A 27,683-nucleotide genomic window follows, 5' to 3' on the forward strand; every position below is an offset into this window, starting at 1 on the left:
TAAAAAAAATGGCAACTACTTCAAACAATTCGATCGATTCGACGTTTTTTAATAAAAATAATCCAAACTTTTTGAATGTCTGCACTATATTGAGAAAAAAAAGGACGCTCTGCCCTTACATTTAACAATATCTTGTGTTTCAGACCTCTATCTCCAGAGTCCTGAAACAGCAATATCCTACTCACAATAACTTAGCATGTACAAACTAAAAATCATACATAGACAGACACATAAGCACAATTGTGTGCAATTTAGCAGTTTATTAGGCAGTTGTGTATACAAACATTTTCAACACTGTCCATTCGGATTTACACTGGTCAATCTGTTAGGGTCCCTTTACACACCAAACAAAAATAGAACAATGTTTTGTAGAAGCAGTTCAGACAGATAAACAGAATTTACCCAACACTCTACGAGAAACTATTCAATAAGCTGTCCATAGTCAAGTTGTCACACATTCATCTTTCCTACATATCCCATCATGCAAGCCATGATGTTTTGCTATCAAAACTGGCAACTGCTCTTTAAAACTAAAAATGTTTAGTTTTTCAATTTATTTAAAGACCATAGTGTAATTCTTACCATGATCACTATATTTCATAAATTCTAATTTAAAACAGAGACATAAAGGTCAAATATCACTAAGAGTTCAGTCCAAACTTGCCCAACAGGCCAGAATGAGAACCATGATCACAATTTTGTCATTTAGCATCGATTGTAGAACCTAAAATAGTTAATACACCCAAAGACATTTCAATTATTTTTTCTTTCTTTTTAAAGCTGTGGCAAGGGAAATGCTGGATAAAGACTTCAGCAACTGCTTACCACCTTTATGTAAAATGAAAAACACAAGTGTGTAATTTGATTTTGACTGAAGTTGTTTTTTTCTTCGTGCCATTACTGTAAGGTCGTAGTATCTGCTGACGCCTACAGTAGTTTGCAGGAACATAAACAGACTTCAGATTTTAAAGTTTAGTTTACTTTGGATTTCATGCCAAAATGTAAAATTAAATCTATAATTGATAGTTAATAAACTAATCATTTGTGAATTTCCTACCGAATGCTCACTGTGAATTAACAATACAACATAATTATTTGTGACCTAACCCTTAAATTGTTAAAGATGCCAATAATTTTGACCAGAGGTGATTTAAGACTCAAATGACAGTTATGACAACAATAATAAGGCAGCCAAACAACAGACACCAATTAAACTTTAAGACTCTTGTCAATAAAGTAAGGGAAATGCATCATACTGCAGTTTAAAGGCTTACCTAAAATCATGTGAGGTTGCAAATGTAAGATTTAAAAATAAACATGTTTGAGCTTGCTTATGCTTATGATGTTTCATTGCTCACTAAAATAATTAACCAGGTGGGTCCTAACAATTACATGCTCACTTGTCTGTTTTTAGTTGTAAACTTATGCAAACCCTTTAAGTAAATGTTTAGGCGCTCAAACTGTAGATGCTCCCCTGATAATAGACATCATCCATGCACTGCATGTAATTTCCATCACAAATTTTCAATTTTAGCCCTGAGGCTTCAACACTTGTGATGGATTGGCATTAACAAATTGACAAGTGGGCTGAAGGCATTTCATTTATAGATTATAAGCAATTCTGAATCATGAGTGTAATAAACAAGCTTATAAGATACAACAAAAAAAAAAGTCTAAATCAAGTGTCATAGTAATGAGACAACGTAAGTGATATATTTCAGGACTTTGTCAAATGGCAGATACCACTTACATGGTAGAAGCTGGCTAATTCATCTGTAAAGACAATCAAGTATATGGAAAAAAGTGTGATTGAAGAAAAGATAACTATGAGATCGATTTTAAAATCCAGACAGTAAAAAAAAAAAAAAAAAAAAAAAAAAACATCCAGCAATAGATCTCAATGCAAGAGAGAATACCAACAGTTCTGTTTCCAACAGAACTGAAAACTCTTCCACTTAACACACTGATAAATATATTCACGTCTTTATATAAAAATGTAGGGGACAGACAAATTCAAACATTTTTTTACAACAAGGACAAAATCATGAAAATTTTAAGTCTCCGACAACTCAGGTTTACAAAATAGGAAACAAAACATAAATCTGATGAAACCTTCTTTAATCCCTGCCTGAAGACAGAAATACAGGGGTCATTGCACTTCTTTACAGTCCAATGTGTGATGGGCCTGGCAACCCTTCTAAAGCTAGTGCAGAACCCCGATACATCTGCACCACTTCTGTGATCCCCACTGAATGAAAAACAAGAGCAGCAGGAAATTTAAGAAACTTGTGCAAAAGTGCTTGCTGCATCTCACCCAACACCCCATGTGTGGCGCCGCTCTCTGCAGGCAAAAACCTTTTTTTCTTGTTCTTTGTACTGAAAAGCAGTGCTCACTGGTACAGTACAGAAAATTCAGTGTAATTACTTGCACATAAATGTATATTTGAGATGTGTGGACATTTGCTGTTTCATTGATCAGGAACCTGTAAAACCCTCTCCTTAACGTTGTTCTGTCCTTGCTATTAAGAAGCCTGTCATTCGTCTTTCCCGATAACCCCCTTACACCCCCTGCTAGCTCAGTGTATGTCCCTTCAGCCTAGAAAACACTATCCTGCATCAGTGCCATGGAATAATCATTTTATCCTCTGCAAGGATGAAAAGAGCCACAAATCGATTGCATGCTTATTGCTATAAAGACACTCGAAGGGGAAAAAGGCTACCGATTGTTTTGCAAGCTATCGTGCAAGTAGTTTAATAAGATTGGCGCACATCTCAAAGAACTCAATAGTGTGGCTTCCTGGTCGAGGGACTGACGTGTTGTCCCCCCCTCCCGTCGAGTCAATAGATGAGGTCAATGATGAAGCTAATGAACCCTCTGTGGCCTTGGTTGGATGCACAGTGCTAGACACACCTGGAGCCTCAGCCCCTTCTGTGTCATTCTTAATGGTAGAGCGGTAGTTGCCAACCGAGCCAGACCGAAGAGGGGTAGCGGTTCCAGATTTTGTTTCCAACATGTCATCTGAATGATAAAGGAGGGAAATTGCTTTAAAGAAATTGGGGTATGAATAAAAACTGGACTATACTCTCAAAGTAAGACATTCATACTGTCACTAATATGTGTTCAGCCTGCAAATCAGCGCAGGGTATTTTCAGAGGATATTATAGAGTCCACATATGCAAGTAATATAGCTTTGAGCTTGAGCTTGTAAAGACACAAGGTGTGTTGACCTCAAATTCCTTTTGAACATGCAAAATTGAGTATTGAAAAACGAAACTTTATGAAATGAGCCTTTTTAATAATGACAATGTAAAGAGCCACAATTTGTAGACTGGAACAGCCTCTCAGAACCCATGAATTTGTCTGTAAATGCCGGCCTGACAAGCTGAGCAATTACACAGTTACTAAACTGGTTTAATATACAAGCACAGTGGTTGATATGAACAATTACTTGACAGCCAAGGGGGAAATGGCCTTGATATTTATGGATGGATAAGGTTAGATTAGATAAATTAGATATTGCTTTCATCCACTACATTTAAGTTTGTCTGTACTGCTCAGAAACTTGTTTGCACTATTTGAGTAGATGAAGAAACTCTCTCACAAGTTGCTTCATTGCAACTAGTGAAGCTTTTTGAGCGATATACACAGATAAAATTAAAAGACCCTGTAGCTTTTTTGTAACCAAGCAAGCTAAATTATTAAAGAAATTATATCCGCAGCTTGGTAACATTTATTGAAAATTATAAGATCACACATGTGAATTTATTTCTACACTTTAAAGTAAAATTGAAACACACATACATTTTGACCTCAAGATACCAAGTCAAGCATGTCTGTTTGTCACATATCTCATTTTCCCACTCACGTACCAGTTATTACTGGGCCAATAATTTTTATGATTTCTGTATCCAAAGCTGCACGAGAAGACACAACTGAAAGTAATAAACTTTGACAAGTACAGGTGACTGCCTTAGGGAATTAAAAAAAAATAAAATAAATAAATAAATATATATATATATATATATATATATATATATATATATATATATATATATAAATATATATATATATATATATATTTTTTTTTTTTAATGTATTTATTCATTAATTTTTGTTCCTGGCAAACCGCAATTCAATTACTAACCTGTAGCTTTGTTGTCTTTTACCTTCAAAAGCCCTGATAAAATATTGCTGACATACTACTTTGGACAAGAGAGATCAGACATTCAGTTCAGGAGTTTGGACTTCAAAGGGTTTGAAGTGCTTTATCCCAAATACAAACAATATGTAACATATTAACATAGGATACGGTGTTGTGTTCTGACAGAATTGTTTTGTAAGCACTCACCGTCTATGCTACGGAAGTCAAGGAGGTAGGTTCTACTATCCACCTGGTAGAGTTGAAGGCTCATCTTGGTTTGCATCCCAGTAATTGGGTTTTTCCTTCTTACACGTAAATAATATGGATTAACAACCTGGAAAATATATGAAGGGTGAAAAACCCTACAATTAATTGCCAAACCACAGGTTTTAAGGTATTACACCAGCTTAATGAATATAAAATGAATCAAATTACAGTCAGTATAGATGACTGGTCTTTATACTATTTTTCAACTATTGAAGGCCATCAATTTTATGGCTGAGAAATATATTTAATATTTACTACTATATAAGGTTGAGGAGATTGCTCAAATGATACATCAGGATACATAATCACCCTGCCAACATCCAAACACCAAATCATTACTAGGCAAAGACTTGATAAAAAAGATGAAAAATCAGAAAGAAAAAAAAAGAAGAAAAATATAGCAATAAATTATTAGAACAATAGAAAGAGAAAAATCAAGAAAATAAAGACAGCCTTTTTAGTGTTAATCACTGGAATACCATTCTACATGGTCAGAGTGGTGATGCTAAATTACTTTCATTTGAATGCACATGGAAAGCATTTCAATGTTTTTGGCTTGGATAAACATTTTCATAAGGGCATTATAAAACTTATTCTTACTATGCTTTGGGCACTTTGGTGATTTATAACAATAGGTTTCTAAATACTGTGACTGTTGTTATGATTATACCCACATCCTTCAGACCCCTCACATCATAATCTTAAATTTCTTCTACAAACCTCACTCATTTTTCCGGTCCTTACCTTCCACTCATAGTCCAACTGTTTCATGGCACGGCATACTTCGGACATGATATCATTTGGTCTGCTCTGGCTGCGGATACCAAGGTGCCACTTGGCTCTTCTAACACCCTGGTGCTTTGACTTTTGGGGATTTAACTCATCCAGTGTGTGGCGAGGTCTGGGAGGGGTTTCAGCCACAAGAAAAGGTACACGCTCAGGGTGGGGCTTGATGCCTGGCACTGCCATACCAGATGAAGTAAGGTGTTGGTCATCTAGAAAAGAGTCAGGAGGGCTGGATGCCAAGTAGAAATCCTTGGCTTCACTCATGATACGACGATTGTCGATGATAAGATGGTAGGCAACAGCCAGTGGATCCTGGTGATTGCGGCTGTAAATGCAAGCGAGGACCTCCTCCTCAGTGCACTCAAACTTCTCGCATACCTCTTTTAAGGCCTCATCATCTATCATGTTGTTGCTGTAGGATGGATCCTCGGGGAATAGGTACTTGGGCAGGTCCTGTTTGAACCAATCATCCTCTCTAAGGAAGAAAAACAATTTTAGGGATCAAACAAATCACACATTATCAATGCAAGTACTGAACTGAACTGTAATTTCCATAATTTTTCAAAAACAATTGACTAATAGTCTCAAAACAATTGAATATTGTAAACGATGTGAAATATGTGAAAATATTTCATGACAACTTGATATCAATGAATCCATTAAAAAGTATGAAGCAACTTGTTAACTCCTGGCTTAGAGAAATCAGAGTTAAAAGGGTTAACTTTAATGTTGTCCTGCATTTTTGAGTAAATGTCTTCCTATCTATCAACTTCAATGTTTTTATTCAAGACGAACTTGCTCATTGATTTTCCAGGTAATTTCGGAGTCATGCGGTAGTGTAAAGGGTCCATTAACTATCCCAATATTGTACTGTACTGAGTTGATTTCACACTTCAATGCATTCGACCATACTATTGTTCAGAAAAATTATTTGCATTCATCAGTTATTTTTGAATGCCTAATTGATTAAGGAATGATTTAAGGACTGGATATCAAACATTTTTTGAAGTATGATTTCCTTATGCTCCAAGGAAAAAATACTGGGTATCTGACTTGGGAATCATGTTTTCAGGCTCACCTAATCTCTTTGATGGTGGCTCTTTTCATAGGGTCTACCTGCAGCATGTGTTTAAGGAGGCTTATGACAGAAGGGTTCAGATACTGGGGGGTGAAAAAGATTCCATCGCAGATCTTCTTAAAAAGTGTTGGCACGTGGTCATCATCAAAAGGAAGTGTCCCACATAACAATGCATAAAGAATGACTCCACTGCTCCAGATATCTACCTCGGGACCAGCATATAACCTGGGGACAATTGCTTTGGAGGTTAATAGCAGTAAGTAATGACAATCCTGAATTCACAAAAGAAAAACTACCTTTTACAAGGGAGAGGAATATCAGTAACCATTTGTTATGCCATGGTTTAAAAATTTTTATGACTCTAGAATCATTACCTGCCTGAGATAACCTCAGGAGCAGCGTAGTTTGGAGAACCACAGCTTGTTCTTAGGAACTCTCCATCTGACATCATGTTTGACAAACCTGGGCAGATTATTATAAGATGCTAATGTGATAGAGAAGTTTCACAAATAAATTAAAAAAACAAGACCACTTTAAAATAGATATCAAAACAACACTATGCTGATTATCTAGACAGTGAAAATTAAAACCCTTACTCTGAAATTCATTTCTGTATAAGATTGAAATAATAAAAAAAAATATTGACAGTTAGCATTAGTGTGAACATCTAAACAGACGAGATAAAAAATGCTTAAAGACAAAAAATGTAAAGATTATCAGAATATGTAATTGTGTTTATCATGCTAAAATAAAGATCAACCCAATAGACATCCAGGAACTTCTTCCACACATCATTGTGTCACAATTCTTTTTTGGTTAACTTTGTATTTTTTCAGGTGATCCATAAACCCTGCAATTAGTCCTTAAAAATTTTGATATTATCAGTGAGGAAAGAGCCATTTTACAGTATCTTGTGATTCCATAAACCAAGTAATATGCTGCAAGACAAACTATAAAATATAAATAGAATTGATTGAACCAGTGGATGTTGTTTAGCTATTAATCTTCCTTCTAATGCAGACACAATTATGTGGAATGGTTAGTGCTGTCTACTACACCATTTCATTGCCCTATTAATGGTGGGCTAGAAAATCTTACAATATACTTGAAAAAATATGTTTATCTCTGAATTGCCCTTTCTGTTGTCATAATACAAGAAACACACTTACCGAAGTCTGCAATCTTAGCATTCATGTGAGCATCAAGCAGCACGTTTTCTGGTTTGAGGTCCCGGTGTACAACCATGTGCCTGTGGCAGTAGTCTACTGCAGAAATTATTTGCTGGAACAGCCGTCGACTCTCTTTTTCATCCAACTGTCAAAACAAGGAAATTATCCATTACGTGAGATTCCCCCCCCCATCTCTCAGTTCACACACCACAGCTGACTTTGCAATACTCCATGCTGTGCTTTGAAGTCTTCAGTCAGTATCAGATTTTGATTACTTATTTTACTCATTGCAACCTCAATGCATAACACAGTTGGATAGTAAAACTACTGTCACACAGCATATATATATTCTGAATCCCCTTACTCATAGTAAATTAAGTATCATCTGCTAGTTATAATGCAATGGGACAAAAAATGTGGGACATTTTCATAATAGCCTGGCAGATAATTAGCATAATCTTAATAAACCACCTTTCCATTTTTGCAGATGTAGTCAAACAGCTCTCCTCCTGAGACATATTCCATCACCATGAAGATATCTGTGGGGGTGCTAATAACCTGATACCTGCAAACATGAATTAATATTTCAAATGTTACAATTTTTTCAACAGCTATACACCAAAATATCTGCTAATGCAGAAATTACATACCAGACGTGCAACTCAAGTAAGATATGCTATGATGATAAGAAGTTAAAAATGCCTGTAAAGGAATTACTCAAGGGCAAATGAAAAATTGTTTTCTACATTGTCTTTGTCTCTTCTTGAGCCGAAGTCACACTTTTCTCCGAGATAAGTTGAACATGAGGCAGCGGCATAAGCTACAAGGTCAAGTAATATCATGCCAGTACCACAGTGCCTACACTGTAACTTCAGACATGATTAAAATGTTGAAAGGCCCAGCAAAATGTGGAAAATACAGTTGTAGCATTCAGATATTCTAGGGAAAGGATTTTAGTTAGCCATTAGTAATATAGTCCAGACATCACAAAAATGATGTTATTTTAAAAAGAGTTAATAGTTAGTCTGGAAGTCCATAAGACCAATGTGCCATAAAAAATCTACTAAATCTGCAAGCTGTGTGTCAAGATTGCAAAAAACAAAGGAAACCAAATGAAGCTTCACATTGTGATATAGCTGTTTGTCTATGAATTTCCTCATATGAATGGATCTCTGGTGGAAATAGTGAGTACTCTGCCCCAGTATTTGAACACTCTGGCAAAGATGGGATCTCTAACTAACTCTCAAACAAACAAGAGTTTACATTCTTGTGGACTGTGACAAGAAGCTGGTATTTCAGGCAATGTGCCACACCTCCTGGACAGTTGAACCACCCCTTCACTGCAGACTTGGGTCCTTTTCACATATTAAGGACATTCGTTGCTAAATAACTCTGAAATCCTCTAAAGTTGTCTCTGTTTATATTTATATTCATATTTATTGTATCTCCATGGGAATCAATAAAGTTTATCTAAGTTATTTTAAGTTAAAAAGTGAAGCAGTAACCTCAGTATGATGAACTCATAATTTTAATATATACATCAAAATAGATGCTCAAAGGTGGGGGCATACATGAAAGCAACAAGGCAGCGCAAACAACAGGACTATAAAAAAGCTGGGTCAGACAGATACAGTCCGAAATGAATATAATCTAAAACCCACCGAAAATGTTCAAAATAGCTGAGTGGGTAGCATTAAAGTGGCGGTGGGGGGGATTACAGAGCACTGAGTGGGGTGTAATCTCGCACTTACAGTTTAATTATGTGAGGGTGCCTGAAAAGCTTGAGGTTCTGGATCTCCCTGCGGATCTTTCCCACAACATCCAAACTGCGGATCTTCTGTCTGTTTAAGATCTTTACTGCAACCTGGTGCTTGGTCAGCTCATGTTGGCCCACTGTAGACAGAGACAGAATTGTGCGTATTGTCAATTAAACTAACGAACATGTGATAAATAGTAGCACCTTTCATGGGTAGTTTCAAACACTGGATGCCATCTGTGAATATATTTTGAACATGCACTCATACTTTTGGTTGAATCAAAGGGAGCTGAGTACTTAGCAGTATTTGTTCTCCTTTTAGCCCTCTTTGACCCAACCAGTTCCCAAGAGAAACATCTGTCTCTTTAAGCTCAATAAAACTCCACAATGTTGATAATGTGCAGCTGACAGTTAGTTTACATGAGCTTTTTAGGGGAAGGCAACTTTTGTGCAGCCCCATTGCAGGAAGGAAAACAAAAAGCCGCCAAGAACCAGATGAGGATTTCAGGCCAAAAGAAAATGCAAAATCAAGATGAGCAATAAAGACACAAATAAAACATGTATCATCCATAATTAGACATTTTATACTTGAAATGTTAATTAATTTCAATTTTTGATCAGTCTTTTATGTGTTAAAACATTATCTTTTGGATCCTGAAATATCTTTGCTGGATTTCCTGGTAGTTTAATAATAATTTTTCAGTTAACTTCTGACAGAAAACCCGCAATAAACATAACTATCCAAAAACAGCTCCAGTGTGTCATAACAGTTAAATTCACAGCCCTAGATTACAATGAGAATTGTCTTAATATTGTAATAAAATGATGTGAGATATTAGATGTTCATGATTACTGTTTTTTGTTGAAATGTTAGCTTTTATTAGATTCAGTAACTTGTTGTTTCTCTGTTGATTCATTTAATTTAGTAACTTCATCACTCCATAGCCTTGACTTGTTACTTTGACACTTGATAGTTTTATTTGTTGTTCTCATTCTTATTCTTAAAACCAACATTTCTGAGTTTGTTCATTAGATTATTGCATAGCCAGGACATGAAGAAGCATTCACTTAGCTGGGTCTTGAGAATATTTCATTTTAGAAACAGAGCCATGTTATTTTGTTTTCTTATATTCATAAATATTAAAACTGAAATTTACATTGATTTTGCATGAGTGTGCCCCAGCATGCATGCTACATTAGTGACCATCTGATAACTTTGTCATCAGTTAGATTTGTTTTGGAAATAGAGCCACTACAACCTCAGGTTACAGGCACTCTACAAGCCATTTAACATTTGCCAAGAGCTGAAGTTGCCTTTGTATAGCACTTATATTTGTGACTGTAAATTTTCTGACATATTGAATAAAGTAAATGATATACAATTCAAAACAATTTTCATTAAGAATCGATTATTTAAGGACTTCAAAAAGGTTTTCCTAAAAGCAAAGATGGACAGCAGATTTTTTTTAAATAACTATAAACAATTTTATAAGATCACTTGGCAAAAATGATGTGAGGCGATGAGCATATGACAGTCATTCAAAAAAAAAATACAAAAAATAGAAACATATACTTAGAATAAAGTTTTTTTTCTATAAATGCTATGAAAAAAATTTCTCAACTCACAGATAACTTTTAACTAAAGTCCCTTCTAGCCATGATGCCCAGTTTCCAGGGAGATACTCCAGTGTGCCCTGGCTATCATTCCTTTCCACAATGAAGACAACTGAATGTAGACTCATTGAGAATTCACTGACGGTAAACAAAGCTGGAGGTTGTTCTGGCTTTATTTTGAGTGGGGCTAGCTAGTTCATTTTAGGACTGGGCTTCAATAACGAAAGCAGGTAGTGAAGATTTTCAGATTTGAGCATAAGAGCTTATTTAAAAAACGACTGCCAATTCCTGTACAAAAATGACTTATTATATGTTAATATGTAGTAATGGTTTCATCCACTAACTGACATAACTTGCATATCAGCCGTTGACGTTTTGACGGGAACACAAAATCAACAAAACGGAAGGAGTTGACAGAAAATATTTGCCTTAGCCGAAGATCTTTAAATCATGCGAGACATGACTCGGCACGATTCGGTCCAACCCCGATGGTATTGAGCTTGATTTTACCATCAGTTCAGAGGGTTACCTCGCCGGAGTTTGACTTGACAACTGACTTGTGTTTGTCCGGCTAGCTCACGACGCAACTGGCGCTAACGGCAGCCTTAGCGAAACACATGTGGCGAAATATAGCCAAGTTTACTTAAAGTGAGTTATGTCACATCTAGCCTTTGGAAATGTAGCTAACGTTATGTCGCCGAAATGTCGCGTCAGTCCCAACAAAGTGGCGCAAACAAGCGAGACAACAAGTGTGATACCTTCCTGGGCTGTGACAAGTTAGCTCTTCTAGCAAAGCTACATTAGCGGTAAGGCTAAAAGCTTGTACTGCCACCATCTATCAGTTGGTAGAGTAAACACACGTTAGACAGGCGAACGTACCTTTAACCTTTCCAAAAGTCCCCACTCCGAGTGTGTCTCCGAGAATGTAATGTCCAATTTTAACTCTACCTTCATGTTTCGTTTTTTCTGTCGCCATCTTCCCGCAGTGGCCTTGCTGCGGGGCTAGCTAACTACAGGCGGAGATGGGCCGAACGCCGCACTGTGCGCGTCTACTCTGGAGAGCCTCTGCCCCGCCTCCGACGTGATTCGCTAAAACGTCGGCTACGTTTCGTGTCGCCTTCAATTGCTCCTAGGAAACTTCTAGACGTGTTTATCAGCGTTTTGGGAGTAAGTGTTTTGTTAGGAAATATTTGACGAGGCCTCTCTTTTGTCCAGTTCACATAGAGGACAGGGCCGATCTGATAAGGGTAAGAACCTTCGGGTTCACAAGGAGGGGTCATAGAAATCTACGAATTTAAAAAATTATACATCGCTTTGCAATAATTGTACATTAACTAAACATTTGCAAATTTATTATTTTAAGTTAAGTCTTCTAGGATGGCCCTTAATTTTTCTCCACTTCAAAAATGATTAATTGCAACGTTGTATTTTACCATAGAGGCTCATCTGGCTACAAAACTACTTTTAGTAAAGTATTCAAAGGGGCAATGAATAGACTAAACTTAAACATGTTTTTCCATAAATGACAAAAAGGAAAAAAGAAAAAAAATGTTTTCAGTCATCTTCAGCATTCTTGGAATTTCAGTTTGGGCAATAGAAATGTTCCCATGCCCCTATTTGGAAAAAACTGACTACTTTTTCAACTTTTATCATGTGTTTACAGTGAGTGTGTGGTACTGTCTTTCCAAAGAAGAAAGCTATTTTTCCCCTGTTCCTTCCTCCTCTCCAGAGCCAAAAGTTTGATTGTCTAAAATGTCCAATGTGAACTCTGTTAAAATGTGAAACTTCCACTTACGTCCAGTAAAATCACTTATGACTGTGAAATATCTTGTTAATGATGTGACAATGATATTTCTATGAACTGGCGTTGGCATGTGTCACTTCTCTCAATTGACAAAAGCTTTTAAAAATGAGGCAATACAGGAATGTTGTAAAGTGTTCCCATAAAAAAAAAATTGATTTTTGTACATTTCTGTGTGTGCGTGCACACACGCACACAAACACATCAGTGAGGGAAAAACCCTCATGGATGCATACTTATGTGTGCTTTTAAGTGACAGATTTGATTTCACTTGGCTAAGAGATCATGGATCAATACCTAAAATGACCAATTACCTAAAACCAAACTTATTTTATAGGTTCTATTATTCTTTTGTTTCCAAACTCATCACAATATCCTTTGAAAGCCAAGAACCAGTATTGCTGATACATAATAAGTCGAACGGCATTTTCTCTGTGCATCTTATTGAGTTAAAACTTACATACCAACTAGTATAGCAGAAGTAGTATCAGATAATCTATCATGATTATCTCTTGAATTGGAAAACGCAATGATAATCCAACCTCACTTAGCCCCTTTGACCAGCTGGCCCATTTTAACTAATTTATATGTAATGGCCTAGAATCACCGGTAGATGGCAGTCTGCACGAAGGGGAGCGCACAATGAGGAGGCGAGGCGGATTCCTTACATACTGGTCGTTTTAAGTCAGATCATTTCCTAACATCGTCACAATATGATGCAACTTCTGAGACACTGGTTTAGACTCCGATAAAGTGGGAGTGAATCCCGGCCAATCAGACTGCCATGCAGAAACACAGTGGGGGGAAGTTGAACCAGAAGCTTCTGCTGAGTCAGAATTAAGCCTATAATTGGCATGTCATTTTTTTTTCTATTCTACAACATTGGAGCAAACGTGTAATAGATGCAGTTTACATGGGTTCTGTGTTCAGGCAAAGAATCTAGATGGTTTGTATTTTTTCCTGTGTGAGCAGTATCAAACTGTAATTATCCAACTGGTGTTTCACACATAATTAGCTTCCTGTCCCTTTACATTAATTATGATGGTTAGATTTTGACCGAAGCAGCATTATCAGATGGGCAGTTATTTCTCCAACTATGCCAACACAGAACCCTGACGGTTTATTACATGCAACAGTGATAATCATTTTAATTAGAATTTCAGATACTAATCCTATTTAATCTGGTTGCTATTATGCCTATGTTGGAGTTTATCCCTGATTTGACAACCAAATTGTTTTGCAAGTAAAATTGAACATTGCATTCATTCATTTTAAGGGCTCATTTTACTTGTAAGCGTTCCTTGGATGGATACTTAAGTTACAACCATGTAAAACACATTAGAACCTGACAATTATTTATACAGATTGAGGGATTTGTGGTGCTAATACCAATATATGGAATTTAAAAATGCAATTGCAAATTAGTCTATTGTCTTCATTTAGTATTTGAGTCACCAATGACTGTCAAAAAGAGAGAGAGTTGTATTGAAAGTAAGACTTCTCATTAGTCATATGTATGTCTGATTTCATTACCATTTGAGCAACTTTAAGATGTTAGTCAATGATGAAGTCATTGATACAGTCAATTTCCACTTACAATACCCTATAACCATTGGCATTGGCAGTCAATTTTGTATCTGCACCTCAGCTTCATCTTGGAAAAACATCAAACAGATACAAAAGGATATATAAAATTTAATATTGGCAAGTATATAGCGAAACCAATAGATCTGTGAGAGGATGATATTTTGGCAGTTTTGGCCTGAAGAAAAGTATACCTTTTTGGTGTTTCTTTTAGAATAGGCTGGACTATTCTACACCTTTTTGGGGTTTCTTTTAGAATAGGCTGGACTCAGATTTTATCCAAAACTGAATATTTCAACCTGACATTCTTGTAAACATTTACGTTTGTAAGTTTGCATAATGTGATGGCACACAAAGCAGCTGTCATCAGCAAAAGTGTAACAGAAGACCAAGAATCTGAGCTGGCTTGTGTCAGCTACCACCCTTGAAATTCTTGTTTGCTAAACTAAACATAGTGCAAGATACCAATTTTTAAGAAATAGCTTTAATTTGGTTTAAGGATAAATTAACTTCAGGTTTCAAGAGTTTTACACTATTTATGTTTTTTTTTTTTATTTACAATATGAGAAACTTTGAATATGAAATTGAAAGTGTATACATGCCAGGGATTTTTTTCAAGTTCCTTTAACTTGGAGATTTTAGATTTGAATTAAATTAACCTACAAGTTGACATTTGACGTTTATTTAACATATACAATCTTTTCTAGAAGTCTCCAATTCATTAACTCACTTTTATCATGAAAACATTTTATTGCTCAACAGTGTTCATGCAAACAGTTGCATGTGCATTGCACATGTAAGGCTTATGAAAAACAAAGACAGAATTAAAACATTGTGCCAGTCTTATTTCACCAGAACTAAAAATTGTTTGTTTTTAATGGTCCCAAGGGCAGAAACATACACCACTTTAACTGAATTTGAATTAAATATAATGGGATTTCTCAGTTGAAAGGCTTTAAATAAAGTTTACTTAGAAAACTGCATTGCAAATCCAACTATATATTAAACTGCATGTCTTACATTGATAATTAAGCCAAATAATCTTAAAAGTACATGGAGTATGAAATAAATATATTCTGAAACTTAATTTAAAGATTAAAGTTTATTTAATTTCAAACAAAGACAAACATCTAATCTTGTGCAATTGGCATTAAGCTTTTCAATTAAATTAATGAAGTTCAAAAAAAGATTCTTATTAGATATTTTTAAATGTAATTATTCAAGCAGAGAAATTCAAATTTATCATTAGTGGCACATATTTCTGCTATTGTTCCAATTGCCACATGAAAAAAAAAAATCAAAATTGACAAGCCAGTGTAAGATTATTAATTCCTTTGGTGTCTGCAAACAACGTGTGCATCTTACTGATGATTTCCTAAGACTGAAAAACACATCTAACACAATCACATCTACCAACAAAAAAAAAAAAAACAAGTTTAAAATATATTCAGTGAGAATGAAATACAAGTGAGTACCAATTTCACAGTAAATAGAGTTGAGAAAAACTTAAAAGTGGAGACAAATGCTGAGGCACAAATCACATAATACAAAGGACAGTGAATGCAAGTTTGACAGATATGGCTGGCTGATGTAGAGTGAGAGAAAACATACTCAAAGATAAAGAGTGAAATATATATTGAGAAACAAATACAAGGTTACTTTAACTCACTGATAAACTCTATTATGTGAAAAAATTAAGTGTTATGAAAAGGGAAATAAATGGAAACCACATTTGAATCACACTCCACTTGTGAACATTACTTGTTCAGAATATCATGGAAAGAAAATATAAGGAAACAAAACAAATGTCATTGTAACTACCTTATGAAATGGAACACAAATTCAAGGTTTTCTGGAATTAGTGAACTAAAAGTACTGCTTGAACTGTAACATTGGATGCACTCCCTCCTTTTCTATAAGTGTTTAAGCTCTACAGTATCTGCATGTTGAGGCACTTGGAAAGAATATGATTGTACTATATATAGTATGTACATTTTTTATGTTTCGGTTTGTGTAATCACACTCCTTCCAAAATGAACGTGCTTAATCCTACAGATCTAAAGAACTAATATCATTTTTGTTCATCAAACAGTCTGACACCGAAAGTCCCATGGTCAACATGATCGCTCACCTTTTAAAATGCATAAAATTGTTATTCAGATCACGAGATGGAAATGGTCAACTAACTTACTGATTCCAGATCAGTATTTGAGCGCCAAGGCTAATGCCTTTGACCCAGAGGGAAAGGGTTGGGCCTGTAATCTCTGGCACCTGATCTAAATTGAGGAGCTGACCATAAAAAAGCCTAAAATTATGCAAGACAACTAAAGACAGTGCAAATATGTGAAAAAAATGACTACTTAGCTTCTGTGTTTCTCTGAAAGCAACTTACTGTCACATATGTAATGATAACACACATCTTCCCTTAAAATATAACCATGAAACACTACCAAATGTATCAAGCAGGTTACAACTATCAGTGCTACATTTTAATTAGGGAGAAACTTGAATAATGTTCACAGTCAAATACCAGTAAGTGGGCTCCATCTTCCAGAAAACAGACACCTTGCACACATTGGAAATCACCAAAAACACCCAAAGACATCCTTGATCACTGGTCCAACACTAAAATGACACTCCACATGTTGAGAGAATTCAATTGTGTGCAGCTATTTGCTGGTCCCTCTTTTCCAATAGCTGTCTGAAGAAAGACATTCAGACTTAAGGCAGGCTAGCAATGTCCCGCTTTGGAGGGGGTCCGTCTGGCTTGCAGGGGGCACCGTTGGCTTTGTCCTCAAAGATCAAGACACTGGAATTGGCAAAATCAGGAATAAGTGTTCAAAATAGAACAGATAAACACCATTAGAGACAGATTATTTATAGACAGTACAAATAGATTTACGATCCATTTTCAAACAGATATACCGGTACTCTCAACTTAAAAAAAAAAAAAAAAAAATTGGTGATCTGGAGGTTCATGTGATTAAATGAGCAAATGAAAAGCAAAATAAAATATCTGTCTGGCCAAATTCTTTCTTAACCACACAAGCCAAAGCTTAAAACTATGACTGCATCCCAACATCAGCATTTTTTTTGTTGTTGTTTTTTTGTGGTCTTATTGGTAAAAGATAATTCAATTCAAAAAACAATAAGCAAATGAGGATTACAAAAGGCCCTCAGTATAAACAATCAGATAAGAATTTGATCAACAATCCAAAATCACCCAATCATTCAAAGTTAAGAATGTGATCTAGCTGAATAGTATGGGGAAGCAAACAAACAGGCAAACCACAAAAGGAGTGAGGGGAACAGGGGTTAGTGTGTACACAGTAGAGTGAGGATCTGACAGGGGCTATTCAGAGTAAATGTATTTAATTTCCTTTTTTGGAAAAACTTAGGCAAAGCTCCACTAAGCCTATGAGGAGCAATGATCCCCAATGAGACTGGCCCTTAACAGCTCAAACTGTGGCACATTTCTTTGGCAGATTCCTCCCTGCACGTTAGTGGTACTTCCTCTGGTGTCAAACTCTACAGGAGGTAAGTTGAGTCAAGTAGTTCTGATTTCATGATCAATCCAATAAAACTTAATCTTATTCATATCCTATTAATATCAATCTTATTTTGGACACATCTATCACTGTGGCGTTGACTAAACTTGATTGATTCACTCATCCAACATTTAAGAAAATGTCTTTTTTAAACAAATTATCTTTTTTTTTTTAAACAACTTACTTTGCTAAACTTTCAAACTTATGCTGCAAAAAAAAAAAAAAAGATAGCAACTCATAGCAGCTTGCTAGCTCTTGTGTTTGACAAAGTAAGGGAGTGAGCGGAGCATTTAAAAACAGCAGCTGGGGGATGATCAGATATACTCCCGAAAATCACTGAGAGCAAAAGAGGAATAGTTATGTATTTTTTGTGCTTGCTGGATCTGAGATTAGGAGATTTGTCTAATAAGAGGTCAGGCAGTTTAGTCCAGCAAAGCTGACATGCAACTGCTGATACACTCAAGCTTCTGCTGTCTGACCTAGTGAGAGAGGCATTATAAGGCTTATATTCCCTATGATTGTCGAATTCATAATAGCAGTATATATATAACCCTAATCTCAGGTCACTTTTGAGAGTATCTCTTTCCTCTGTTGTCTGACTGGACAGGAGTGGACAAGATGCTGTATGTGTTTGTATGCTTACGTGTCTGTCAGTAGTTAATCAGCCTATAATCAGTTACCTAAGCACATGATCCTAGCTAAGGATAAGGGTGGGTTGACTATGGATAGGCTATTGAGATAGGTTTTGTTGCCATGGAGGTTAATGAGAAATGCAGCATATGCATAATGACGTCAACATTTACCTTCAAAGAATCCCCACTTAGGATTCCCGTCAATGTGTGCATAGCAGCATTAGACATAAAGATTGAAGGCTAGGTGATGCATTGACGCATACTATATCTTCTGTTATATCAAATGATAATTTACATTCAAAACGGGCATATTAGAAATTCAAATCACTATTTGTTGTTTATTTGAAAGAAAACGAAAAACATAATCACCCTAATATTAGAAATAAACTGAATATTGGCAGTATTGTACTCAGTTTGAGCACAGCTGAATGCTTTGTAGTACAATAGGATCTTTACAAGCTAATTTCCCCAAGCATCTTGGAAAAATAAATCAAGAGCAGAGTTTTTCATTCAACTCCCAACTTGAAAACTTTGAGGGTTTAAGTAGCAATGCTGCCATTCAGACCTGGTTTTTATTTAAGGATGAATGCTACATGCAGAAACCAGTTGAGGGCTACTACTCACAGTTTGAGCACAGCTGAGCGCTTTCCCAGCATCATCTTGACAAAGTCTCTGTAGTCGATAGTGTTGCTGCTGCTGCCCCCTGTTACCTCAAGTATCATTTTCTTCAACTCCAAGTGAGTCTTTGGCACCCCCAGCTTCTCCATCATTCGCTTTAGACCCATCATGTCTGTGACAAAAAAAATAAGATGGTCAGAAAAAACATGATTCTTTATGTATTTATTAGTGTAAATGACCTCTTAAATGGATTATTCATGTGTGTCTGTACTTCTCAAATATATGGTACACTTAAAGAACAAGTTGCTGGAGTAAACAATATGGTGTACAAAAGTAAATATGACTTTTTCATCAATTTTCAAATTAATTACTCGTCAGCTTTGGTTACTAAGAGGTGTTTGCTTGCTTAATATGGACAGCTTTACAACTGTTAACTTTCAAGTGCAATACATCAGGAAAAAAAAGGATTTGAGATATTTCGATTAATGCTTTTTAAGAGTCCATGGCCCACTAAGTCTCATTTTAAAAGTGAATGCAAACTCAAAACAATTGAAAGCTGAAACTGTTTTTTTTACATTTATTGTGTCAATCGACAGGAAAAGGACCATATAAATATGCAAAAAAAAAATGAATAAAACATGCACACATGCATGTGTACATCCATGTGCAAAAGACATGCGACCCGACTCATGCTGTTATCTTCTTGCAGGCCAGACCATACACACAGAATTAGTTACTGGTCCTCTTGTTGCCGATGGACTTGTCACCAGACAGTTGTTATCTGAGTGCAGTTGGTGTTTTGGTACAAGGCATTACTCACCAATCTCTCCCTGGTCATTCAGGTCAAACTCAGCATATTTATCTGAAAAGTAAGCAGACAAAGGGCTCACTACTTTTCAACTGTCACCACAACCCTTTCATAAAACACCCATGTACAGCAGTAATCTTACATGTCACCCTGCTGCCAACAGCTGACCTAGCAAAAGGAAAATCACAAACAGCTGATAACGACAGGTGTGATGTTGTGTGTATTTTTTCCTGGTTTGTCAGTGGAAAGAGAGCAGAGGACATCTGAGTGAGCCAGACATGCAAGAGAGGTTTGAGCGGGAGGAGGAGGTGCAAATCAAGGGTTCAAACATAGTTCTTCAGGAATAAAAACAAAGATGTCCTGGTTAAAAATCTTGCCGCAAAGAAATATTTGTGGCCACAGCAGCTGACTCAAACTAAATTCAATCTTCTTGGTTCTTAAATGTTTCTTTAAGTTTACATTAACCTTATTTTTTATAGTGAAAGTTTTGATATATACATTTACATTACATTTTTCAGAATTTTGGAAAATATTAAGAGAAGATCAATAAGAAATTACCCTTTTTTGACAGAATGCTTTGAGAAAAAGGAAAAAATAAGAATTATTTTTTTGGTATACGTCACCTTAATATCCTAAATGTAAACAGGGTATATAAAAAAATTACAGTAACTAGAATAAACAAATTCATAACCACTTTCAAGTGATATCTATTATACATTACAACATTAAGAACAAAAACCAACAAAAGACAGTGTAATCGCTGATATAATACATTTTAAAATCAAGTCAGTTTCAAATGAAAATACATTTAAAGAAAAGGGTATAAGCACAAGGTGAACTATACTAGTTCTCTTTATGCTTGGTGTTTAACATCAAGCATAACAGAGGTTATCCATGTGGGAACTCTGAAGATACTCTAGTAAATGTGGAGTTGTTTAATTCAATTATGTTTTTAATTTAAAAGGTAGAAGCCACAGATCACTGAAATATTCCTTAGACTACTATTGATGGCAGTTTAAGGAAAGTCTTTGGTAGTTTTTTTGTTGTGACTTTTTGCTGATTTTAAGACAAAGCAGCAATACGAAAAAGAAAAACATTGTTGATCGACGTAATGGCACATTATTTCCCCAGTTCATTAATAAGATCTCATTTGTAACCTACATCTATAGATGCTACTTCTTTGAAACAGAGTTTTCTTGCATGCCTAAATTTCCTAATTCCCTATTCTCAGGAAGACCCCTTTAGTCAGATTACAGTTGGTATTTCTGTCCTACAATAGCAGCTCTGTGTAATGGGTTGGGGGAGAGAGTGAGACAGGGAAATGGGACAGGACAATGCTAACTCTGTGTAAAGACATTAGCTTCCACACATACACACACAGCAATTCTTGAGGGGGACACTTGTATTAATAAAGCTTGTTGAACATCTGCTGCCACAAGCAAAGACCGAACTGAAGGCCTTGGTGTGTACTCCTAATTAACTTTAGCAACTAATGTGACAAAATAGCTCAACAAATAAAGCTTACTGTTAAAAACAACTTACCATAATAAGATTTTGTTTAAGTTTGATTTATTTGATGATGATTTAACTTATATCATTTTGACAGCAGGCGTTTGAAGATTTGGCATTGTAAGTGAAAAAAAGACTGTTCACAATTAAGTGGAAATACAGACAGACTTCTCATGATGGTCAGATTCAAATCCCCATCCCATGAATTCCCTGCTCTATAGTTTTGAACACTAAAAACACAGTACAGTATATACTTTTCAAATATCTGAGACAAAAACATAATGAAGATGAACACTAATCTATTCATTTATATTATCAATAATAATAATAATTATAATTATTGATGCTTGTAAAACCATGAATATTAAAACATTTAGGTAGTGTAGAATTATGTTTAAGAATTGGAATGGGGAACACTTTTTTTTAGATGATAATAGCAGTATTTTTTCAGTTCCCTCTAGCAAGCTCTGCATTTTGAAACACTGCTACATTCCTCCCAAGGCCATTAGGGGCTTGGCCTCACAAACCTCTTGAAAACCAAGGCAGTTTGTAATTCCCAAAGAGAAAAACAAAATACTTAAAAGAAACAGTGCAGATCCCCAGGGTGAGAAGTTGACTTTAAAAGATGTGATTTTAGCAGAAATGTCCACTGAATGCCTTGAGCTTTAGCTGTAGAAGGGCAGTGTGAGATGAGACAAGCAGGAGCTTTCAGTATCATAAGCATGTATGCTTGTAGTGGCCTACATAAGTATTTGGCAGCCCAACATTGTAGTTGTACAGTACGGCGGCTACAGAGACCAGTGGGATATTAGATGGACACATTTTTGTGGTCCTGTACCACAGTTAATATCAAACCTGGAACTTCTTAGGCTGCCCCTTACATAAACTTGGATTATGGTATGCATGCAATACTTTAGTTTTCCTCTAACTTTAAGTTTTTAAAGTACTATCACTAGGTTTTGAAAAACACATAATTCCTTTTATTAGCGCTATATTTTGGAATAAAAAATGCATCTCTCAGCATGACTGTGAAATGATCAAACTATCACTTTAAACATTTGTAACATTATGTAACAATGAACAATAAACAAACTTAACAGCTACGAGGGGAATCACACAAAATACAGAAGTCGGAGTGGATTTTCTTACTTTTAAAACCTTCCAGTTTTTCAGCTAGGTCATCTTCATCCCTGTACTTCTGGTCTTCCAGGTATTCCTGAAAATAAAGGAAACAGTGGATTAACCAAGTGATCATAAGTATTTGGTTTAATGTATCTAAAACACCTCAAAATCAGATTTTTAGATATTTGGGGGAAATTCCTGAAGCCGAGACATCCCAATGATTAAGTACAATCTTCAGAGACATTAGTCAAAGTATAATGACTCTAAGACCTTCAGATGTTCAACATCCAGTATTATTACTTATCAGTGTTTTCATAAACTGGGACATGACACAAGGGTATAAAGAAAACCATGATGGAATAACGGAAATACCCAAAGGGAGATACTAATGAAATTTTAATGACGCAGTCTGTCATGTGGGAGTCAGCTTTTCAGTGACCAGAGTAAACAAGACTGATAAGGAGAAGTATTGTTGTCTGGCTTGACCTATATATATGCTTGTCAGGTCTATAATTAAGGGTGAAGTTACAAATACAACCAGACACTAAAAAAGGCTCACTTGACTCAGCAGTGCTGCATCTGTGCTACAATCTCCAGACAGGATCTTTTTTTTAAAAAAGGTGGAGGTGGATAATGGAGCCATATTTCCAACAAAAGCAAAGCCAGTATTGTAAACTTTGAAATCTCTCAGCATCTTCTGAGCATTTCTCAACATACAGAGGGGAAATACAGGGGAAATCTAAAGCAAGATTCAGATTTTTGGTAATTACGACTAAATTGTATTCTCACGGTTAAAATTAGTTTTCCTTAAGATATGTTTAAAAATTAAATATTCACAATAACTGGTTTGAGCTTTGGCTCTAAAGATGTCTTATTTGATCTAAGGGCATGCATGGGGAAAAAAAAACCATCTAATCATTACATTTTAAAAGCAAATAAATACAAACACAAAATAGAATATTAGGATTTTATTCAAAGAGTGTAACATTAAATGGCACTGTAATCAATTAAACATCACAGCTATAAAAAAAAAAAAAAAAAAAAACTTCTTCACTCAGAAAAACATTGATTGTCTCTGCTGTGAAGTTATGGCTTGATCTCATCTGGCCACATCACAGTATCAACTGTGAAGCCTGCAGAGCTGTGTGAGCACATTTATCTAAGATGCCATGGAATACTCTAACTTCAATCTCCATGAGCTGTACATACAGACAGTTCTAAGAGTTCTATGGAAACCTATTACTGATTGGATCTGGGGATGTGCATTCCACTCATGCTCAAGATCCTGGGCAGTGCTATGACTGCACATTTGGACTCATATTGTATCCTATTCATCCAGAACCTATCATTCTCAGAAGCTTTGAAGACATCTTGGAATATGGCTGTAGGGATCCTCTAATGCAGCCTCCCATGGCCCTGCATGTGACCTCCATCCATCCATCCATCCATCCATCCACCCACCAGTGCTTATCCTGCTTTACACTGCCAGTGTCGGATGGTGGAGCCTATCCCAGCTGTCATTGGGCGAGAGACTGGGTACACCCTGAACGGGTCACATAGACAAACAACCATTCATTCTCCCATACCCACATTGGGCAATTTTTCCAATGTTGCATGTGATATATTGATGATAAAATGATACTGAGTTGGGCTGATGATCACATCAGTTTAAAGATTGTGATGCTATATTCTGCGCATCAATTACCTTCCAATTGCATGTCCTGTTTCTTTTTAAAGTGGTTGGAGACAAGATGGAAGGTATTTGACATTCATCCACACACACCCTTGGATTCTGTAAGCCACTGTATGAACTAATTACCCTGCCAAGTGCATTGGCAGCAGTCCACGTGTGGTTATGAAGAATTCAAGCATTGGTAAAGTCTGGGAATACCACAGGAATGTTTGGTCCCTCCTGCTTGCCAACCTGGATCTGATACAATATACAGTCTTAGCATGTTATAAGGATCTAGAGGCACCTGAGATCCATGCTCTCTGGACTGATGCATTCATCAGCAGTCCATGAGCCTCTACACAGAGAAATATTTTGCCCTTTCCATTGTGCGGGATTTCAAAAATTTTTGGCACTCTTATGGAATTTCTATGAGATGAAGAGCTGTTGTGCATCCTCTCAATGCGCAGCTTTCTTAACACCGTCTAGATGTGCTCATTTTGTTTCAATGCAGGTAATAATAGCCTGTGCGCAGATTGCTCTCGTATTCCTTACTCTTCCAACCAAGGGTTGATGATGTCCTGCAGATGTTTTTTGCCTACATGACTTCAACCTAAGTAATTAGACATGAAGTCTCTGCTACTGCTTCCTCCTGGAGCTTTTCTAGCATCACAATATTTTCAGGTTAGCTCAGGGTATTAATAAAGTGTGGTTATGCTCAACTTCAATGCAGTCTGTTTCCTCCTACATTTGATGCATTCATAATATAAACATACTCATACTTAATCAAATTTGTCTTTCACTGACTCAGGGATTCTCTTCTGTAGTGTTTTCACACCCAACACCTTGCTCCTAAATTCTGCAGCCACAGATAGCTAGTTTGTGAGAGCCTGGTAGGGAGTCTTCTCATCAGTTTCCATACAATTAAGATATGTCAACTGCTTTTTTTTTCTTTTACAGCACTCACTCAGATGTTTAATGCATGTCGAGATATGGTGCTAATCAGTCACATTGTGAATTTTTTTTTTTAACACTTTTGATTGTCTTGTTAAAAAACATTTTGTGTTTTTTTAACAGATAATTCTTGGGTAATCTAGCACTTTTTGTTGGATTGCTAATCAATTTTTCCATAAGTAAATTTAAACAAAAATCATACAAAATGTTTTTGAATTTTTTCTACACCACCTTGCCCATAAAGTAGTACCGTAGGACTCTAGGATGCGTGTCCCCCTCAGGCCTAAACCAAAAACTGAAGAACATAAAAAAAATGCAAAGATGCCTATTAGGGAACAGAAAATGTTGGAACTCCTTAAACAGAAATGCCACAGGCACTCCCAGCTGCCCTCTTGCCGCGACCTGGTTTTCATGTGTTTGTATTTGCAGAGAAGGGAGTTAGACATTACACACACACACACACACACACACACACACACACACACACACACACATTTATGACCACTATATCCTGATTGGAAATTCAGTGAATACACATCTTTATCTAGACAAATAGATAGATGGAGTCACTTATTGAATCCCCATTACAGACTGAAGTAGTACTTTAAATCATGTGAAATTACGTGGGGTTTTTTTCATGGTTAACAAGACTATTTACGAATTCCAACTAGTGATTGACACACATATCTAGTGTAGGAGCTGCAGCAGAATCATCTGTGGAGACAAGGCCTTACATTAGACAAAGGGCTCATTCAGGCACCACCATACACCTGTGTCCCTTAGAAACATGAGAAGGAAAAACAAAGGAGTGCTCACAGAGATCATGGCAAGAACGTTGAACGAGCATCAAAAGTATTTTGGGGTTTGAAGTTTGATAACTGTGGAGTAAATACAGAACGACGTAACGTGAGACGTGAGGAAGCATACAATTCTTCAACAAGTGCCCTTCGTCTCAACCCATTAATAAATAACTATATTTAAAAAAACCAATCAATTCATGCATCAACAGTACTATGGCCACCAACGATTAAATGGTTGCGATACATTGTACATTTGGAAGGAAGTTTAACGGATGATTCCCTTGTATCACAAATGTTGCATGTTCTCAAGGCCAATGCCAAGTCAAGTGTAAATTAAAATCCCTCTGGGATGCCGTTAGAGACGCTGAATGCAAAGACATGCGTACCTTGTTTATTTCTTCCAATTTCTGCTTTTGCTGTTCCTTTAACAGTCCAAAGGCTTTTCCCCCTAGATAAAGAAAAAGGCGCGTTATCTCCTTAGCCAGCGGTTAACCTCAGCGAGGATTTTTTTCTTGTTAACCTAGCTTAAACAGTCGGCCTACTTACGGACTATGGCATGAATGTTAAGCTTTAGCTAGCGACAGACATAAAGATAAACATTACAGGAAAATATATTACCTTGGACATTCGTATTCGAAGGCATCCCGGGGTATATTTCTGAAGTTTATATCCAGATAAGGAAAATAAATTCGAGCCAGAAGGGCACCGCAACCGCGCGGGTGATGCTCCTAACGTTACTCTGATTAAGATACGGAGCTTAACGGACCACTCGGCACCGGCGTCAAGCCGGAAATAGTGAACTGCATAGAACCTCCGGTAAATTATTTCAAAATAAAATTACATTAGTGCCTTCACATTGATGATGTTGGATAAACAATGATCAGTTGTAGATATGTTTTAAAACGTACCGTTGTGGATGTTTATTTTCTGCTAAGGCTTTTGTCCCACAAAGCTTTAAATCCTGCAGTTTACTCCCTTTGACTATAAACGGCAATCAGTTGGGAATCAGTGATTAGCAAATGGATAAGACAAAATATAAATGATCAGTCTGTGATAAATCATTATTACGGCTCAGAATGAACTTAATTGAAATTGAAAAGCACAATCTAATCTATAGGATGTAATGTAAAAGGGCTCAGCACTTCTGTTCACATTTCATGGAAAGAATGTTCACTATGGAGTTAGTGAAGTTATTCAAGTGACTGAAATTGGAATTTTAGAATTGTCAGAAAATTACATTTCAAATTTAATTGTCACTGAGATTATTGTAAGATCATCTTTGTCAGGATCTCCTCTCGGCTGCCGAGAGGAGACACGGCTGGGATTAATTCGCAATCGGTCCCAGCAGCAGCAGCTGCCACTAATCAAGAGCCCTATAAAGGGCAGCGGCATGCTTTGCCTGGGGTCGGAGGATTGTGGTTGTCCCAGACCACTGTGGACACCTGTCACAACCGGACCCCTATCCTGCCTTGACTGGAACCCTACCCTACCCTACCCTACCCTACCCTACCCTACCCTACCCTGCCTTGACTGGACCCCTACCCTGTTATGACCGGACCCAGCCGGCCAGTGTAACGTCTGACCCAGCCTGAGATCCTGCCTTGACCCTGGTGGACCACCGGACCTTGACCCAGCCCAAGATCCTGCCTTGACCCAGGTGAGCCACCAGACCCTGCCCTGCTTTTACCTTGCCATGACCGGACCCCTACCCCGTTACGACCGGACCTGGCCGGTGTAACATCTGACCCTGCCTGGGGCCCGTCCTGGTGAGACCCAGCCCTGTGCAACTCTGTCTCGGGGCCAAGGGCTTACCAGTGACACCCTAC

General features: G+C 36.7%; 2 protein-coding genes and 1 long non-coding RNA gene across 3 annotated transcripts; 1 reads left to right on the top strand and 2 right to left on the bottom strand.

The window, feature by feature from the left end:
• Positions 1–240: 240 nt before the first annotated feature.
• Positions 241–11,874, bottom strand: prkaa1 (protein kinase, AMP-activated, alpha 1 catalytic subunit). Its single transcript, XM_086152224.1, has 9 exons — positions 11,692–11,874; positions 9,194–9,335; positions 7,914–8,007; positions 7,443–7,587; positions 6,648–6,735; positions 6,274–6,498; positions 5,154–5,670; positions 4,350–4,476; positions 241–3,019 (listed from the first exon to the last, which is right to left on the bottom strand). Exons 1-9 carry the CDS (start codon positions 11,786–11,788, stop codon positions 2,736–2,738), a joined length of 1,719 nt encoding a protein of 572 aa, XP_086008350.1. The 5' UTR covers positions 11,789–11,874; the 3' UTR covers positions 241–2,735.
• On the top strand, positions 11,306–25,022 carry LOC147231099 (uncharacterized). The gene is made up of 4 exons (XR_015106593.1): positions 11,306–11,618; positions 11,799–11,979; positions 17,683–17,734; positions 23,790–25,022. It is a non-coding gene; the product is annotated as an uncharacterized LOC147231099 (long non-coding RNA).
• Positions 14,928–26,625, bottom strand: aif1l (allograft inflammatory factor 1-like). Its single transcript, XM_086152225.1, has 6 exons — positions 26,476–26,625; positions 26,244–26,305; positions 22,462–22,528; positions 19,816–19,857; positions 19,002–19,167; positions 14,928–17,006 (listed from the first exon to the last, which is right to left on the bottom strand). The coding sequence occupies exons 1-6, from the start codon at positions 26,498–26,500 to the stop codon at positions 16,919–16,921; spliced, it is 450 nt and encodes a 149-aa protein (XP_086008351.1). The 5' UTR covers positions 26,501–26,625; the 3' UTR covers positions 14,928–16,918.
• Positions 26,626–27,683: the final 1,058 nt, after the last annotated feature.

Source organism: Fistularia commersonii, chromosome 9 (genome assembly GCF_037954325.1).
Source record: "Fistularia commersonii isolate RoL2024-O1a breed Wild chromosome 9, RoL_Fcom_v1.0, whole genome shotgun sequence".
In the NCBI taxonomy this organism is placed as follows: Eukaryota; Metazoa; Chordata; class Actinopteri; order Syngnathiformes; family Fistulariidae; genus Fistularia; species Fistularia commersonii.